This window comes from Podarcis muralis, chromosome 14 (assembly GCF_964188315.1).
Source record: "Podarcis muralis chromosome 14, rPodMur119.hap1.1, whole genome shotgun sequence".
Lineage (NCBI taxonomy): Eukaryota > Metazoa > Chordata > Lepidosauria > Squamata > Lacertidae > Podarcis > Podarcis muralis.
Window position 1 is genome coordinate 3,685,448 of NC_135668.1, and position 16,469 is coordinate 3,701,916.

The window sequence follows — 16,469 nt, forward strand, 5'->3', positions numbered from 1 at the left end:
GTGGCAAACTGTTAATGAAGAAGTTAAATGCTCCATTTGGCAACAGTGCTGAGCTGAGACAGCAGAGGGCAGCATTGGATAAAGAAAAAGAGGAGGCAGAACTCTGTGTACTGACTAGAGCAATCCAGGAGTGTGGGTGAAGTTTAGGGGACAGGAAAATCAAAGTCCTGCCCATGTCGTGAGACCGAGGAGTGGAGCACTTCTACACGAAACAGATCGCAGGCTGGAGAGCTCAAGAGTTGATCTTTACAAAAGATGGCATTCAATTATGTTCTGCTCAGAGCAGAGCCACTGAAATTAATTAACCTACATTTGTCATGCCTATGAATTTCAATGCGTCTACACTGCATAGTACTTGGTTGAGTACCACCCACAGGACCAAAAGTGCCTAACTGATATGATGTGCTTGAGTGAGGGGTGGTGGTGGAATCCCTTCCATTTCAGTTTCTCATTTCCCCAAAGTTTAAATTCAGTTTGGACCATTTCTGCATCAGTTTTGAGATTATTATTTTTTTAAAAAAATGCACAAAAATGTATGTTTTCACGCATAATTTCTCTAAGGATACCGATTTTGAGCGCACTTTTGTGCAATACGCAGGTTTTTTGCAAGTCATTTCCCCTGGCATAATCTGTTTCTGCATGTCACCTTCACTAATACACACTTTTCCCAAACATTCACATTTTTGGGTTGGAGAACAGCATCACAAAATTAGGAGACGTGCGAATTTTGAAACATTTCAGTTCAGTTACTAGTTTGGGAGCTGTGAATTAGGTGGGAACCAAAATCTCACTCCCCCCTCCCTACTGGCACTGGCAGCTGAGCGGTGATGGGGAAACAACAGATCTTTAAAGAGCCAGCGTGCTGTAGCGGTTAGAGTGTTGGACTAGGACCTGGGAGAGCAGGGTTCAAATCCCCGTTCGGCTGTGAAAGTCACAAATCTCTCAAGTCTAACCCACCTTGCAAGGTTCTTTTGAGGATAAAGTGGGGAAGAAGAAAACCACATGTGCCCCCTTGAGCTCCTTGGGGGAAAGCGGGATATAAACATGATGAAGAAATACTAATATTTCAAACACTAATTTTAACAGCAACTCCAACGCTCACTGTTGTGGGTCCTGTTCAGTGTCGATAACACACAGTGATCTGAGTTACGCGGGCAATCTAGGCGCTGAAATGGGGGAAGCATCCTGAGCTCAGTGATCTTGATCTTAGGGTTGTGGATTCCAGCCCCACATTGGGCAAAAGATTCCTGCATTGTGTAGGGAGTTGGACTAGATGAGCCTTGTGGTCCCTTCAATAAAGGAAGGTTTTCTTTGACAGTGAGAGCTGAGGGATTGAGAAGGGTTTCAGTGATGGAGACAAGCATCAACGATGAACCTTTTGGGGGTTCCTCATTTCACATACCTTCATGGACCCTTTCAGTTCCGAAGCATCATACTGAGCCGGTGTTTTCAGCAGACCCAGGATAGTAGTCTCCAGGTGCCCAGACAGAGCAGACTTCAGAGCTGCAGAGAGCTCCTAAAGACAGGAAAGAGGGTGACAAAGTTAGTACCTATTTCAGATTTCTGGGCGCTTGCTCCTCTGAGTGACTGAAGTCTTTAAATCTGTTGTTTTTCCCTACTGATTTGCAGGGGAGACACAGTGGTCTTTTGGAAGTGATCAAAATCTTTCTATTTAAAGGTAAATGACAACCCAATACCTTGTTATATTCTACCATCCAGGAAGGTAAATGAGTTTTGTGTAAAAAAAAAGGAAGAGAACATGTAATTTTGAGCACACAAACTACCGTATTTTTCGCACCATAGGACGCACTTTTTCCCTCCTAAAAAGCAAGGGAAAATGTGTGTGCGTCCTATGGAGCGAATGCAGGGGGGGAGGCAGGCGGGAAAAGCCCCCAAGAGCCGCACACAAGCTCCGTGCGCCCTTGCGGGCTTTTCCACAGGAGGGAGAAGGGACTGACTGGCCGCATCAGTCCCTTCTCCCACCTCCCAGGAAAGCCAGGAGAAGCCGTGCAGCCCTTTTAAAGTGCACGCGGCTTCTGCCGGTTTTGCGAGAGGTGAGGGAATCCCCCCACCTCCCAGGAAAGCCAGAAGAAGCCGTGCAGCCCTTTTAAAGTGCACGCGGCTTCTGCCGGTTTTGCGGGAGGTGGGGGAATTCCCCCACCTCCCAGAAAAGCCAGGAAAGCCCTGCGCAGCATCTCCCGGCAAGGAGAGGCTGCGCGGGGCTAAAGGGGAAGGCAAAACAGCGAGCGGGATCCATCCCGCTCGCTGCCTTGCCTTCTTCCATAGCCGCGCGCAACCCCTCCGCAAGGAGAGGCTGCGCGGGGCTAAAGGAGAAGGCAAAACAGCGAGCGGGATCCATCCCGCTCGCTGCCTTGCCTTCTTCCATAGCCGCGCGCAACCTCTCCGCAAGGAGAGGCTGCGCGGGGCTAAAGGGGAAGGCAAGGCAGCGAGCGGGATGGATCCCGCTCGCTGCCTTGCCTTCTTCCATAGCCGCGCGCAACCCCTCCGCAAGGAGAGGCTGCGCGGGGCTAAAGGGGAAGGCAAAACAGCGAGCGGGATCCATCCCGCTCGCTGCCTTGCCTTCTTCCATAGCCGCGCGCAACCCCTCCGCAAGGAGAGGCTGCGCGGGGCTAAAGGGGAAGGCAAAACAGCGAGCGGGATCCATCCCGCTCGCTGCCTTGCCTTCTTCCATAGCCGCGCGCAACCCCTCCGCAAGGAGAGGCTGCGCGGGGCTAAAGGGGAAGGCAAAACAGCGAGCGGGATCCATCCCGCTCGCTGCCTTGCCTTCTTCCATAGCCGCGCGCAACCCCTCCGCAAGGAGAGGCTGCGCGGGGCTAAAGGGGAAGGCAAAACAGCGAGCGGGATCCATCCCGCTCGCTGCCTTGCCTTCTTCCATAGCCGCGCGCAACCCCTCCGCAAGGAGAGGCTGCGCGGGGCTAAAGGGGAAGGCAAAACAGCGAGCGGGATCCATCCCGCTCGCTGCCTTGCCTTCTTCCATAGCCGCGCGCAACCCCTCCGCAAGGAGAGGCTGCACGGGGCTAAAGGGGAAGGCAAAACAGCGAGCGGGATCCATCCCGCTCGCTGCCTTGCCTTCTTCCATAGCCGCGCGCAACCCCTCCGCAAGGAGAGGCTGCGCGGGGCTAAAGGGGAAGGCAAAACAGCGAGCGGGATCCATCCCGCTCGCTGCCTTGCCTTCTTCCATAGCCGCGCGCAACCTCTCCGCAAGGAGAGGCTGCGCGGGGCTAAAGGGGAAGGCAAGGCAGCGAGCGGGATGGATCCCGCTCGCTGCCTTGCCTTCTTCCATAGCCGCGCGCAACCCCTCCGCAAGGAGAGGCTGCGCGGGGCTAAAGGGGAAGGCAAAACAGCGAGCGGGATCCATCCCGCTCGCTGCCTTGCCTTCTTCCATAGCCGCGCGCAACCCCTCCGCAAGGAGAGGCTGCGCGGGGCTAAAGGGGAAGGCAAAACAGCGAGCGGGATCCATCCCGCTCGCTGCCTTGCCTTCTTCCATAGCCGCGCGCAACCCCTCCGCAAGGAGAGGCTGCGCGGGGCTAAAGGGGAAGGCAAAACAGCGAGCGGGATCCATCCCGCTCGCTGCCTTGCCTTCTTCCATAGCCGCACGCAACCCCTCCGCAAGGAGAGGCTGCGCGGGGCTAAAGGGGAAGGCAAAACAGCGAGCGGGATCCATCCCGCTCGCTGCCTTGCCTTCTTCCATAGCTGCGCGCAACCCCTCCGCAAGGAGAGGCTGCATGGGGCTATGGCTTCTTTAGCCCTGTGCAGCGTCTCCCGGCAAGGAGAGGCTGCATGGGGCTAAAGGGGAAGCCAAAACTTGGCTTGCTCCATAGCTGCTCGCAACCCCTCCGGCAGGGAGAGGTTGTGCGCACCCTGTACGCTGCTCTTTGGGGCTGGGGGGGGGAAAAGATTTTTTTCTTGATTTCCCCCCCTAAAAACTGGGTGCGCCCTATGGTCCGGTGCGCCCTATGGTGCGAAAAATACGGTAAATTCACACTCATAAACCTAGTAGGAAAGTGTTCATTCAGCATGCAATGGACAGATTTAAAAGAGACAAGATTCGGGGGGGGGGGGCAAAGATGATTTAAGTGGTGGGACATTTCTCTCTCTTTTCTCTCTCTCATAAAATGTAGATCCCCACCCTTCAAAACAAACAGGACCACCTTCCTGATCCCAAAGAACATTAACTGACTTGCCATTTGCAATGTCGTGAAGAAAACCCAGTGGAAACATTTCTTCCCCAGGAAACTCATCCAGGAAAAGTAATCTCCCATCCATTTCCTTTCCCTCTACTCCTGACTCATATTTTTCCACTGAGGAATTGGATTGTTGCCTGTTGCCACTGTCTCTTAGAATCCTTTGGCATTCAGGCACTCTGGCTTAATTGGAGGTTTGGCTCCGACTGCGGAAAGCCAGGATGGAACACAAGAGACCAGCTAACAACTGTGAAAGTGGAAATGATCATTTTCTAAACATAGCTGAAACCAAGTTCTCCCATGCAAGTCTTTCACTGAAATGTACAACAGCCCTACAGTGGCCACAAGCCATGACAGCTGTAGGCTCTCCAGTACCGGAGGCAGTAGCCACTGGATACCAGTCCCCACAGGGCAACATTGGGAGGGAGGTGCTTGTGGGCTTCCTGTGGGCATCAGGTTAATCGCTGCAGGAACAGAACGACAGAGCAGATTTGGCCTCTTGGTCTGATCCAGCAGCCAGGCTCTTCTTATGAGCTACTGAGTCAGGACACAGCAGTTCCTGGAGAAAATGCACTAATGCCACTATTTTAGTGATATCTTCTGTGGGGCTCAGTTCTGTGTGACAACATACCAAACCACGTTTAAAAGGAAGCTCAAATTCTATCTACTTTTATTCACTGGACAGTATTTTTAAATTGTGGCTTATAGATTTCATTGCTACAAGGTATGGCTCAGAGGTCCTTAAAAGGGGATCTGACAAGTTGATGGGAGAAGGAGAGGTCTACCTCTCGCAGTATAGTGTAGCTTTTGGCCTCCTTCAGTACCTTCTTAGTTCTCCTCTGGTAAGCGAAGGCGATGTCCTGACGCTGCTCATTGCTGCGGTTGGTCAGGATGTTGACAATTGTCACTTCATCCACACCTGCATAGGGAGAGAGAAGGGAGAGAAAACAGGTCATTGGCAAACCCGGGGCCAGCTGGGTTTTCAAAAACAGTTTCCCAGTCCTCAAAACTTTCAGAAGATTACAAAAAAGCACAACAATGCACATTGATTGATTTGCAATATTTATAGCCCACTCTACATTGAATATTTTCTTCTTTTTGCATTTTTAAAAATTTCATTTTGTAATGTGTATAAAACAGATAGAACAGTTATAATAACAGATGGAAATGAGATACAAGTTATTTACGTTCTTTACATTTATTTTTGTTTCACAAAATTTATATACAACTTGAAAGTAATAAAACTTTAAGGCTGTTTGCACTTTATCTATAAAGCTCAGAGGGTGCATATAAAAGTTCTCCAACCTTTTTCTTTAATCCTCAGATTGACCCTGTGTGGTTGATTAGTTCTGAGGAAAAAGCAGCTGGTCCAAGCTTACCCAATGAGCTTTGTGGCTGAGCAGAGATTTGAACTTGGGTCTCCGTAGTCTAAGACACTAACCACTGTGCCACGCTGTCTTCAAAGAGCATTCCACTAGATGCTGGCTGGGACAAACATTTCAATTTTTCATTTTGCTTTTTATTTATGTACTTAAGCCTAGATTGGGATTGGTTTGGTAACATTAAATTTGTGCTTTGTTTGCTAAATTGTTGGTTTTTCTTATTTTGACTTTACTGACACGTTCTGTATTTTGTATATTTGTATTTCTAGTGTTCTCTGTTCTGATGATTTGAATGGCTGCTGTAAGCCGCTTTGAGCACAGCTCCTTTTGGGAAAGCGGCATATAAGCAAACTCAGTCAATGGGAACTGTAGTGGGAGGATACAAGGTTAGCAACTGGCTTCAGGCAGATTGTCCACGGACCTTATCATGTCCACGTTATGTACATCCCCTTGCACGCACCATGGACACTTTACCTAATGTTCCAGATACAGAGGTGGCCTGCCCTTGAGGCAAGGCGAGAGGGGAGTGCCATTAAAGGTGGCCCAGTGGGAAACAAATATGGAGCCATGGAACACCGTCCAACAGGAAGAATCGCTGTACAGTGGTACCTTGGTTTAAGAACAGCTTAGTTTATGAACAATTTGGATTAAGAATGCTACAAACCCGGAAGTTGGTGTTTTGGTTTGTGAACTTTGCCTTGGAATAACAACATGTTTTGCTTCCTGTTGAGTGTGTTCCATTTGTAAATTGACTCCCCCGCTGCTATGGGAAAGCACGCTTTGGTTTAAGAACGCTTTGGTTTAAGAACGGACTTCCAGAATGGATTAAGTTCGTAAACTGAGGTACCCCTGGAAGGAACAGAAGTTGTGTGAGGCACCACCTCAGTCTTCCTAAATGGCTGCTTCCACTGTTGAGGTCCAGAAAACTTTTTTTTTTAAGCCAAAAATATCCCCGCACTCTACGGAAAGACTACTACCATGCAGTTGGGTGGCTCCCATTCATTTCAGAGGGTCTTATGTCAAATGTTAACTTGTGAAGGAAGGATGTTATTTAGGCTTGTGGCAGCTTGTGGCAGCAAATATCTTGGGCCAGGCTTTACTGATGTGCTGGCATTTCCTGGTGTTGGATTTCAGTCCATGCGGGGCTGTGGCCAGGGGATGCTCACAGGATCCGCCTGTTCTTGCAGGGACATTTCACACAAATGGCAGAATATGAATCATTGAAGAAAAAGATGACTCACTGAGCATTTGAGGGGTGCAGTAGAAATAAGCATGAGAGACACAAAGTGATGACTAATACTGAATTTCAGCCAGAGCAACCCTTTGTACGGTGGGTTCAGCCAGCCACAAACTCTCAGCCTAACCTCCTCAGAAGGCTGTTGCGCATGGAGAACAACTGCCATCCAGTTAAAGAAATCTGAGCTGATAAATCAACTAAAACTCATAAGGTCATTAGCTGAACTACATTTAAATAAAGGTAAAGGTACCCCTGCCCGTACGGGCCAGTCTTGACAGACTCTAGGGTTGTGCGCTCATCTCACTCTAGAGGCCGGGAGCCAGCGCTGTCCGGAGACACTTCCGGGTCACGTGGCCAGCGTGATGACGCTGCTCCAGCGAACTGGCACCAGAGCAGCACACGGAAACGCCGTTTACCTTCCCGCTATAAAGCGGTACCTATTTATCTACTTGCACTTAAGGGTGCTTTCGAACTGCTAGGTGGGCAGGAGCTGGGACCGAACGACGGGAGCTCACCCTGCCGCGGGGATTCGAACCGCCGACCATGCGAACGGCAAGTCCTAGGCGCTGAGGTTTTACCCACAGCGCCACCCGCGTCCCACATTTAAATAGGAGGGTTAAAAAATAACAACTCAATAACCTCTGTTTTTAGTTTACTGATATATGAGCCATAGCAGGTGCTGCCTCAAAAGAGGCTTCCCTCCTGGGCAAGAGAAAAAGAGGAAGCCTCTGGGCACCTGAAGCTTTCATAAGTGCTTGTATTAAAAGTATTTTAAATGTTTACTCCCCAGTTTAAACTGGGGGCATTTTTGAAAGTCAATGGTGGTGGTGGTTTTTATTGATCAAATGCTGATGCCTTCGAAAACAGAAGTACCCACATACGCTGCTACAAAGGGACAGATTGGAATGGACTGCAAAAGATGATCTCTAAGTGAATACACCATCACATGGCAAACAAACACAGTTTAGATACCACCCTTCATCCAATTCCAGGGCAATGAGCAATAAAATAATAAATTTATGCAAGGCAACAATAAAAATTATAACAGACAACAATTCAAAAACTTTACGCAGGCTAAAGCTTAGACAATTTTAACTGCCCAAGGAAATTTCAGTAAAAATAAATAAATGTTTGAGCCTGCCATCAAAAGGATAGGATGCAACTGAATCCTTTCTCATGTTCTACTGCTGGTCATGAAGTGTAGTTAGATGCTTGTGTGCACAGAGGACTCTTCACTGCCCCACTGTGTATCTATACAGATCCTCTCATTCATTCATGAACCTGCATCATGCTGGGGCACTTTTTCCAGTTTCAACCATGTCCAAACCACAGACAGGGAGACCCAGCTTAGTACTGACAAAAAGCAGTTAAGGAGGAGTGCAGAGCAGGCGGACAGGAAAAGTCACTCTCCCCAAGGAAGAATGCAGAATTGTGCCACTTCCAAAGTCTGCAGAGATAGTGGAACAGGCTGTGTTCATTCTTCTGGCTTATGTGGAGCAGGAGGTGAGGGTTGGAAAAATCCCTTTGCATTTCAGGGTAAGAGGATATCAGAAGCAGGATGCTGACTCATAGCTGCTGAGACAGGGGAGGGGCAGTGAGCTGTTCAGTGAAGAATGGAGCTCAGAGTTCTTCTTTTTCAGTCTTAGGGGAAGGAGGGAGTTCTTAATCTCCTGTTGCAATGCTCTGATCAATCGGGCAAACAGAAAAGACACTTTTGTCCACTGGCTAACAGATGCGCCTTGCTTTGCTACTCTGTGGTCCATTGTGGCTTCAGGGTAAGAAGAGTCTGACTAGATCAGGCCAAGATCAGCATTGTGATCTTACAGTGGGAAACCCACAACAGGATTCAAGCACAAAGGCACTCTTGCCTCCCTGTGGCTTCCAGAGATTGGTATTTGGAAACCTTGCTGCCTCCAACTGTGGCAGCAGAGCACAGCCATGTGGTTAGTAACTAGTGAGAATTACTGCGCAGGCCCACAGCCAAACAGAAGGCATGAAGCTGAGGCATGAAGCTGGCCTGCAAAGGGAAGTTCCAAAGAGGAGAGCTCCTGCAGCTGTGAGCTGTAGCATCCTTTCAGGACACCGGTGTGAGATGAGCTACTAGCCAACCTCCTGTAAAGTGATGGTTTGCCCCTCCCCTCCTCCTCCTCCTCCTCCTCCTCCTCCTCCGGGAGGAACAGAGCCTCGCATTTGTGGCTGCTCGCGTAGTCATTTATCTTTTATATCAAAAGGTTCACATGGGAGGTGTTTCCGTTTGACATCTCACATGCAAAAGGGCAACTTACACTTGCCACACACAGGGGCAGGCCAAAGCAAACTCCATGATCTAACAAAAAAAGAACAAGGGAGGTTTGTAGACTTTCTCCTCTTTCACTAAAAAATATAATGAACCTGAAGCAAGGAATAGGAGAAGAAAAAAAGATAAAGTTTAGGGCTGTGGGGTCCAAAGAGTATTTTTCCTCCCCCCACCACACTGAGGGCCAGAAGCATGTTCTTTATTTTTAATAATGAAATTTCAGGCATCTCAGAGTGCTTGACAGATGCAAGGTACATACAAAGCCCCAGAGCGAAAACAGCAGGTGTGCTCTCTCTTTGGTCTACTCCATCAACGTTTCTCTCTCTCCAATTTTTAAAAACTAAGGTGTGGCCTGCCAATCATGCCAGGCTGGTCAAAGTGTTTCCAATAGTTATTTTGCTTCAGGCTTTTGCTCTCAGCAACATGAAGGGATGTGCAAGAGCTTCTCGCCACTGCTCTGAGAAAGATCCAGATGTTCCATGAAGTAACCACAGGACACACACCCCCGTTTCTCCAAACTAGGTGAATTCCATTTTTGCACATTTGTTATCTCCCTTCTGCCCCACAAATGGTAGAATGATGAGGGGTTTTTTGCAGAAAACAGGCCCATCAGTTAAGGGCCAATCCTGTTCAAGTCAAGCAAGGATGCAATGCAATGGACTGAATTCTGCAAGGCCACCTCCAATTCACAGGTTACCAAGCCAGCATGGTGGCTGCGGGAGCATCATCACAAATACGAAAGGTAACTGCAGTAGCAGTCTGTAATACATATGAAGAGGGACCCCAAAGTTGGTCCGAGTTCAAAAAAGTCCTGGAACACCTCCCCAGCTACAGCCCAATGAGGACTCAGTATACACAGTGACTCATTGTTTGGGGTTAGGTGGATGCAATTCCACCTATGAACAAGCTGCAAGATTTTGTTGATATGTATGTATAAACCACTACCTGTATGCATGGTGCTTTGCAAAGTAGAAGGCGGCAGGTCTTTGCCCCAAGAAGCTTGCAATCTGAAACTCAATACAGGTGGGTCCAGCCCCCCACCCCCAATACTAATCCATACAGAATGAGGCTCCACAACCCAAAGTCACACCACAGACACTGCCTTTGCAAAGTCTGGCATGTGCTGACAGGCAAAAGAACGAAACAGCACAGCTATGAAACTATCATGAGATGAAAGGATTCTGGCATCATTAAAGCCAATGCCCAGATTCAGAGTGGAAAACGGGAAAACTTTGGCTGATTAACATCTGATACCCTTTTAATTGGGTTGTGGGAGAGGAGATGATTGATTTGTTTTCATTCTTAATTGTATTGTGTATTTTGCGTTTTTTATATTGTATGTTTATGTTGTGAACCGCCCTGAGATCTACGGATGAAGGGTGGTATTCAAAGTTAATAAGCAATAATAATAAAGTAATGCTTGACGGTGGCAAGTCCAAGACATGGCAGCTGCCAAGGGAGGACAGAGGGTCTCCCCTGCCCAGCCCTACCTTTAGTCTTGATTGCGGTTTCGAGGGCTGCAGCATCGCGATCCGCATCAAAGTTCCCGTATGCCTTGACTGTGGCGTAGGCGCTTGGAGGGAGAGCATGCTGTGGGAGAGAAGAGGAGAGGGGGGGAATGACCTTCCAAACTGGCTCCATTAAATCAGCAGCTCTGTTCTTGCAAGAGGAAAGCCAGCCTAACATCCATGGGGGAAATGGCACCGTCTTCTCACCTGACAGGGCGGCTACTTTCTTATCTCACAGAACAGACCCAATGCATAAAACAAAGACAGGACCAGAGGCCTTAATGGACTCCAACTCCCATCAGCCCCAGAAAGCAGATGGCGGTGCTGATAGGAGTCAGTCTCCTCATCCCTGATGTACAAGAACTTTGCCTGTGAGCTGTCTTATGGGTCTTTAAAAAAGCAAAAAACTTTCTATTTATTTAAACAAGACCACCCACTTCAACAACACACTAAAACAACAACAAAAGCCCAAATGAAAACTAAAAATTAAACATACACATACCAAGTACAAATTTGAGTTGTTTCATTCACATTCCCTGGAAAAAGACTTGTTCTTATTGGTGTTGGGAGAAAAGGAACATTTTTTTAAAATATTTCTTTTAATTATCAATACCAGGATATTGTCCTTGAGTACTGTGATAGTCTCATGTGCAGCTTAAAGGTAACTGAATTCCAAATAGTTGTTATCTGTAGGCCACTTTTTAAAAAAAATCAGAAAGCTGTGTACAAATGCATGCAATAAATAAATTCTGCTTCTTTAAAAGTCAAAAACAGAAACGGTGCAATGAGGCCAGCAAGACCTGCAAGAGGTGAGCCATGTTCTTTTCCACTTGCTTCACTGCCAGGAATGGCACAAAATATGAGGTATTGCAACACAAAAATAGGAACCTGCCATCACCCCAAGATCCCTTAGGGGAGGGAGGGGAGGTTCCTTTCTTTTTGTAAGCTTTGCTCCAGGGAAAAAGCACCTGTGACTATTGCAGCTAAAAGGGCCAATGATCAAACGGGGTGGAAGGACAGCGGGGTTGTTCTTGTTCTTATTAGGTTATTATTTTGTGCTTTTATGTTGTGAACCACCTGAGAACTACAGATGAAGGACAGTACACACATTTCATAAATAAATAAATAAATGATAGATAGATAGATAGATAGATAGATAGATAGATAGATAGATGATAGATAGATTTGCCACCCATAATTCCTCCTCTCCAGCAAGGCTTGTGAAACAGGTTATTTGAGCACAGCTGCAATGAGGCTCTCCTTTAAAAATACAAGACTCCAGGGGGAGGGTGTAAACACTCCCCCCCCTTTTTTTTAACTGAACAGCTAACTACCACCTCTTGGCTATTCCCACCTCTCTCCGCCAAGGTAGAAGCTGGCCTTTTGCTGGCCTATGTGCACCATACACAGATTTTCCAGAAGATTCTGTTCCTTTCTGATGCCAAGAAAAGCAGCGAGTGGAAAAGTTTAATTGCACCATGGAGAAGCTGACACCACTCAGAATAAAAGCACATTCTTTTGCTTGCTTATCATCAAACACGTCTGGGATGGGTTTCATAGCTCAGCAGTGGAGCAGATGCCTGGCCTGCAGAAGGGCCTCAACTCAATCTGTTCCACCTGCAGTTCGAAGGATCAGGTAGCTGCACACCCACCGCCAGGCAGGTCCCACTGGGCAAAACAGATCTGGTGTGTCTCACTCAAGAGACTGCCTGAGGACATTTCTTTAAAGAGCATTTCCCAAACCTCTGAACACCAAAGCATCCCCACCTCTCCCCCCCCCCCCCCCCGCCCTGAGTTAGAAACAGTGGTGCACACTCTTGCACCTCAAAAGGTTTATTCTGTGCAAGTGTAAAAATCTACAACTTTCGAAAGAGCCTATTCTCAGTCCAGGGGAATGTCTGCATTTCTGAGCACATGGCATTGCCCTCTGTCAAATAAAGCCACTGGTCCACTTCCAGAGGGAACTTTCACAACACTTGCTGCCTGAGAGGTGCACGGCTTGAACTTTTGAGTGCCATTCAAAAGAGGCATTCCCCAATACATAAATACACCACATGCACACAGATGTGTTTGAAGTCGGGATGGGCCAGGGGGAAGCAGGGGGAGTAAATGGAGCAATACTTACATCTCCCTCAAGGGTGAGCTTGGATAAGATTTCGTGGACCGTTGACATCTTGAGAGAAGGCTGGAAGAAAGTAAGAAGACTTCAAGTCAATCTGCTTGAGCAGAGAGGCACTGAGGCCGAGTCCACACTTTACCTTTAAGGCACATTCCAAGGCCATTCTTTCTCACATAGGATTCTGGGCACTGTAGTTTCTTAATGGTTTCTAAGAACTGCAATTCTGTGAGGGGAAACTACAGTGCCCAGAATTCTTTGAGGGAAAGAATGTGGTTCAGGTGTGTTTTAAAGGCATAGTGGGCATGCGGCTGCAACATTTCAACAGGGTGTCAGGCTGCAAAAGAAAACATGTTTTAGACAGCAGTGAAGGAAGGATATTTGTAACGTCACCCTAATCTTATTTCAATACCTTTCAATTCCCCAAATATCCCAGCAAAGAATGTCAATGGGAAATTTCCTCCCATTTGCAAGATTTTCATGCTCTTTATTTCATTTAAATTCACCAACCAGGTGCTTTCCACATGTATTGAATGATCCACACCCAAACCACTACATCACCAACACCCGACTGCAGCACAGAAGAAACTGTCAAGTCCTCCTTTCTTGCACACTGCAATACCTCCATTTATTAGGGTTTGAAATGTGTGCAGAGGCGGATGACTAAGATAAGCTACCTGGAAACCAAGCCTTAGGAGGAAATGTTGAGGGAGTTGGGGGTGTTTAGCCTGGAGAAGACTGGGAGGGGATCGGATAGCCATCTTCTAATATCTCAAAGGCTGGAAGATGGAGCAAGCTTGTTTTCTGATGCTCCAGAGAGCAGGAACCTGAACCAATGGATTCAAATGCCAAAAAAGGAGATTCCAACTGAACCATAGGAAGAACTTTCTGACGTAAGAGCTGTTCCATAGTGGAAAAGACTACCTTGGAAGGTGGTGGACTCTCCTTCATGGAGGTTATTAAACAGAAGTTGGATGGCCGTCTGACCAGGTTATTTAGCTGCGATTCCAGTGTTGTAGGAGTTGGGACTAGATCAGCCTAAGGACCCATTCCAACGCTGCAATCTACGATTAGGGAGCCCAACTGGGGCTACAGTTGCCATTTTTTACATTTTATTTTCTAGAATTCCCCATTAAATAAAAATATAAGTATTTTATCAAAATGACAATTCATTTGCTGCTCCTGCAAGTGGGTGGCCTCCTCCTGAGGAGAGGCAGAGCCAGCCCTGACATACAAGACGGGTGGGATCTTCTGAGTGAAACTGAATGCTTAAAAACAGGAAAGGCAAAGTGGATCATATATTTTCTTTTATTCTGGTAAGTTAAGGCTAGTTGCATAAATGGCTTTCAGGCTGTGAAGTATGAATTAAACGGAGAAAGGGCTGTCATGCAGGGATTAACGTCAGAACGCCATTAAGGCTTTTTACAAATAAATTAAGTGCTCCCAACCAAGGGAACAGCTAACAAAGCTGGCAAAGAGAACAAGGCAGCTTGAGGGTGTGGCAGCGAGTGAAACGTGGGAAGGAGTCCTGCCAAGGAACAGGCTTGGCCAATGCCCAAACTCACAGGCTCCTGGTTCCACTCCTCTCTCACCCATCCTGAAGCCCCATGAAAGAAAAAGGAGCTCCAGGCTTTCAAAGAGAGGAAAAGGGGGCAAAGCAACCGAATGCAAATCACATCCTGAAGGGGCAGTGCAAAGGGGCAGTGAACCAGGTTCAGAGGACCCCTGCCCATCTCCCAGTGTCCTCCAGAGGTTCTGGATTGCAGCTCCCATTGACCTCGGCCAGCATAAATAGGGAGTGTCTACAGGTGCCCTTAGCCAATTGCTTCTTAGAACTTGAGCAATGTAGCAGCCTCAGTGTCAAAATGTGAATTTGGTTTGAAGTCCCAGGCTGAGCTTAGTGAAGGAGAAAAATGAAACAAAACCATCTCTACCTAACTGGCGAGATATAGGCCTCTCCACTCACATGACATAAAATAAAAAAAAATCAGATGCCAAAATACCGAAACTGATCTTAAGGAAGTTTCCAAACATTTCCAGCAGTTAAATGACACACAGAAACACAGACCACATTCCAGATTAAAACTGGAAACTACAACTACAAACTCAAGGAGCTTGACTATTGGAAACTACAGGGGTCAGGATCCCATCTCTTATGGTTCAACACTGTCTGGGTGTGTGCTCCTTCAGTGGATGGAGTCCAGCTGAGAGCAGCATATTACACAGAGATGCAACAAGAATCCTCCTCCAACGAGTAATTCCACTCCAACTTTGCATCAGGAGTGATTGGGTACTTTAAATTTCCCCTGACACAGAGCCTTGCTCTGTCCCCTGCAAGTGATGGCCAATAACAGGAAATACTGTGGAAGTGCCTCTTAAAGGCATTCTTTTTTATTCATACTTTAGACTCATAGCAATATTTAATTCAATTTACTTATTGCAATAAAGTAGTAGGTCTCTCATTGCACTGTTCTGGAATTACTGCACTAATTGCAATATTTCAGTTTTACAGTAGCCACTTTGGGGACTGTCAATAGGTAGACTCAACAGGAAACAAAAGTTTAGAACCTTTGTTAGTATTAGAACCTAGACTACAAATGAGTAGCAGGGAGGCAGGCAGGCAGGCAGGGCAGAAAAGCATTTGTGGACTAGTAACTTGAAGATTTGGAAGAGTCTTTAAAAAAAAAGAAGACAAAAAACCCAGAAGTACAAAGGCTGGCAACTTGAAATAACAAAGGTGTTGAAAAGGCCAAAGCAGCCAGTCAGGGGGAAAATGTGTTGATTTTAACCTGCTTTCTTCTCTTCCAACAAGTTTTTTTAACTCCCTGTATCTTCAATGCCTTTGCAAGCCAAATAGCTCTGTTGGGCTGGGAGGAGCTCAAAAATCTGGGAAGGAGGGGCAGCTGTTGTACAAAAGGTGTTGCTGAGAAGAATTCAGGCCCCACCATTGCATTCCTGGAAATCAGGCATGAGAACAGAACTCCCAAATTCCTTAGGTTAGACAAATATTTCAGCTGCCAAACAGCATCTGACAATGGTACGCTGTGTGCAGCAGCTGTGCTCACTTTTCAAATATACTGAAGACTGGCTGTGTGTGTGTGTGTGTGTGTGTGTGTGTGAGAGAGAGAGAGAGAGAGAGAGAGAGAGAGAGAGAGAGAGAGAGAGAATATCTGTTGTGTGACCCTATGAAGGTGCAACAGTCACAGCAGGGTGTGTTTGTGTGGGTGTAGGTGGACAATAAGCAGCTTCCCTCCTCTTGCTCAAGCACTGATGACCTGGTAGAAACACACAGCCATGAAAGTGAGTGGCGCTGAACAGCTACCTACCAGAAGGTCATCCAGTCCACCCCATGGTTTCCCCAACCTCAGAACAACCTCGAAGAGCTGGTCTAATTCCAAGTCCCTGAAGCAATAAGCCTAGGGAAGCACAGCAATCTCCCAAATCTCAGGCCTCCGAATTTTGCAACACAGTTCTCCAAGCAAAACAGGCTTGCAAAAATGTGCACGTTTGGGGAAAGTGTGTATGCCATTACAATCAAAGTATAAAGGTTTTTTATCTGTGGAAAGAATCCCCCCCCCCCCAATTCATCATGATTCCACACTAAACAAATATATTGGAGAAAATAAACAGAAAAATGTGTACAGATTTTTGTAGGGACATCTTAAAATATAAATGACTAGGACAACCCGATGTGAAAAGGGAGGAAACCAAACTTAAGACCGTAT

The 16,469-nt window shown here is 47.1% G+C and overlaps 1 protein-coding gene across 3 annotated transcripts in view; it reads right to left on the reverse strand.

The window, feature by feature from the left end:
* Positions 1 to 16,469, reverse strand: part of LOC114584007 (little elongation complex subunit 2) — a 111,894-nt gene that overhangs the window by 12,391 nt on the left and 83,034 nt on the right. For 2 of the 3 annotated variants that reach the window (XM_077918545.1, XM_077918543.1), the window contains 4 exons: positions 12,754 to 12,813; positions 10,611 to 10,710; positions 4,991 to 5,124; positions 1,403 to 1,516 (listed from right to left, as the gene is read on the reverse strand). In XM_077918545.1, coding sequence (XP_077774671.1) covers positions 1,403 to 1,516; positions 4,991 to 5,124; positions 10,611 to 10,710; positions 12,754 to 12,813 — 408 coding nt within the window. The remainder of the gene's footprint in view (positions 1 to 1,402; positions 1,517 to 4,990; positions 5,125 to 10,610; positions 10,711 to 12,753; positions 12,814 to 16,469) is intronic. The other variant, XM_077918544.1, reaches the window with a different exon arrangement.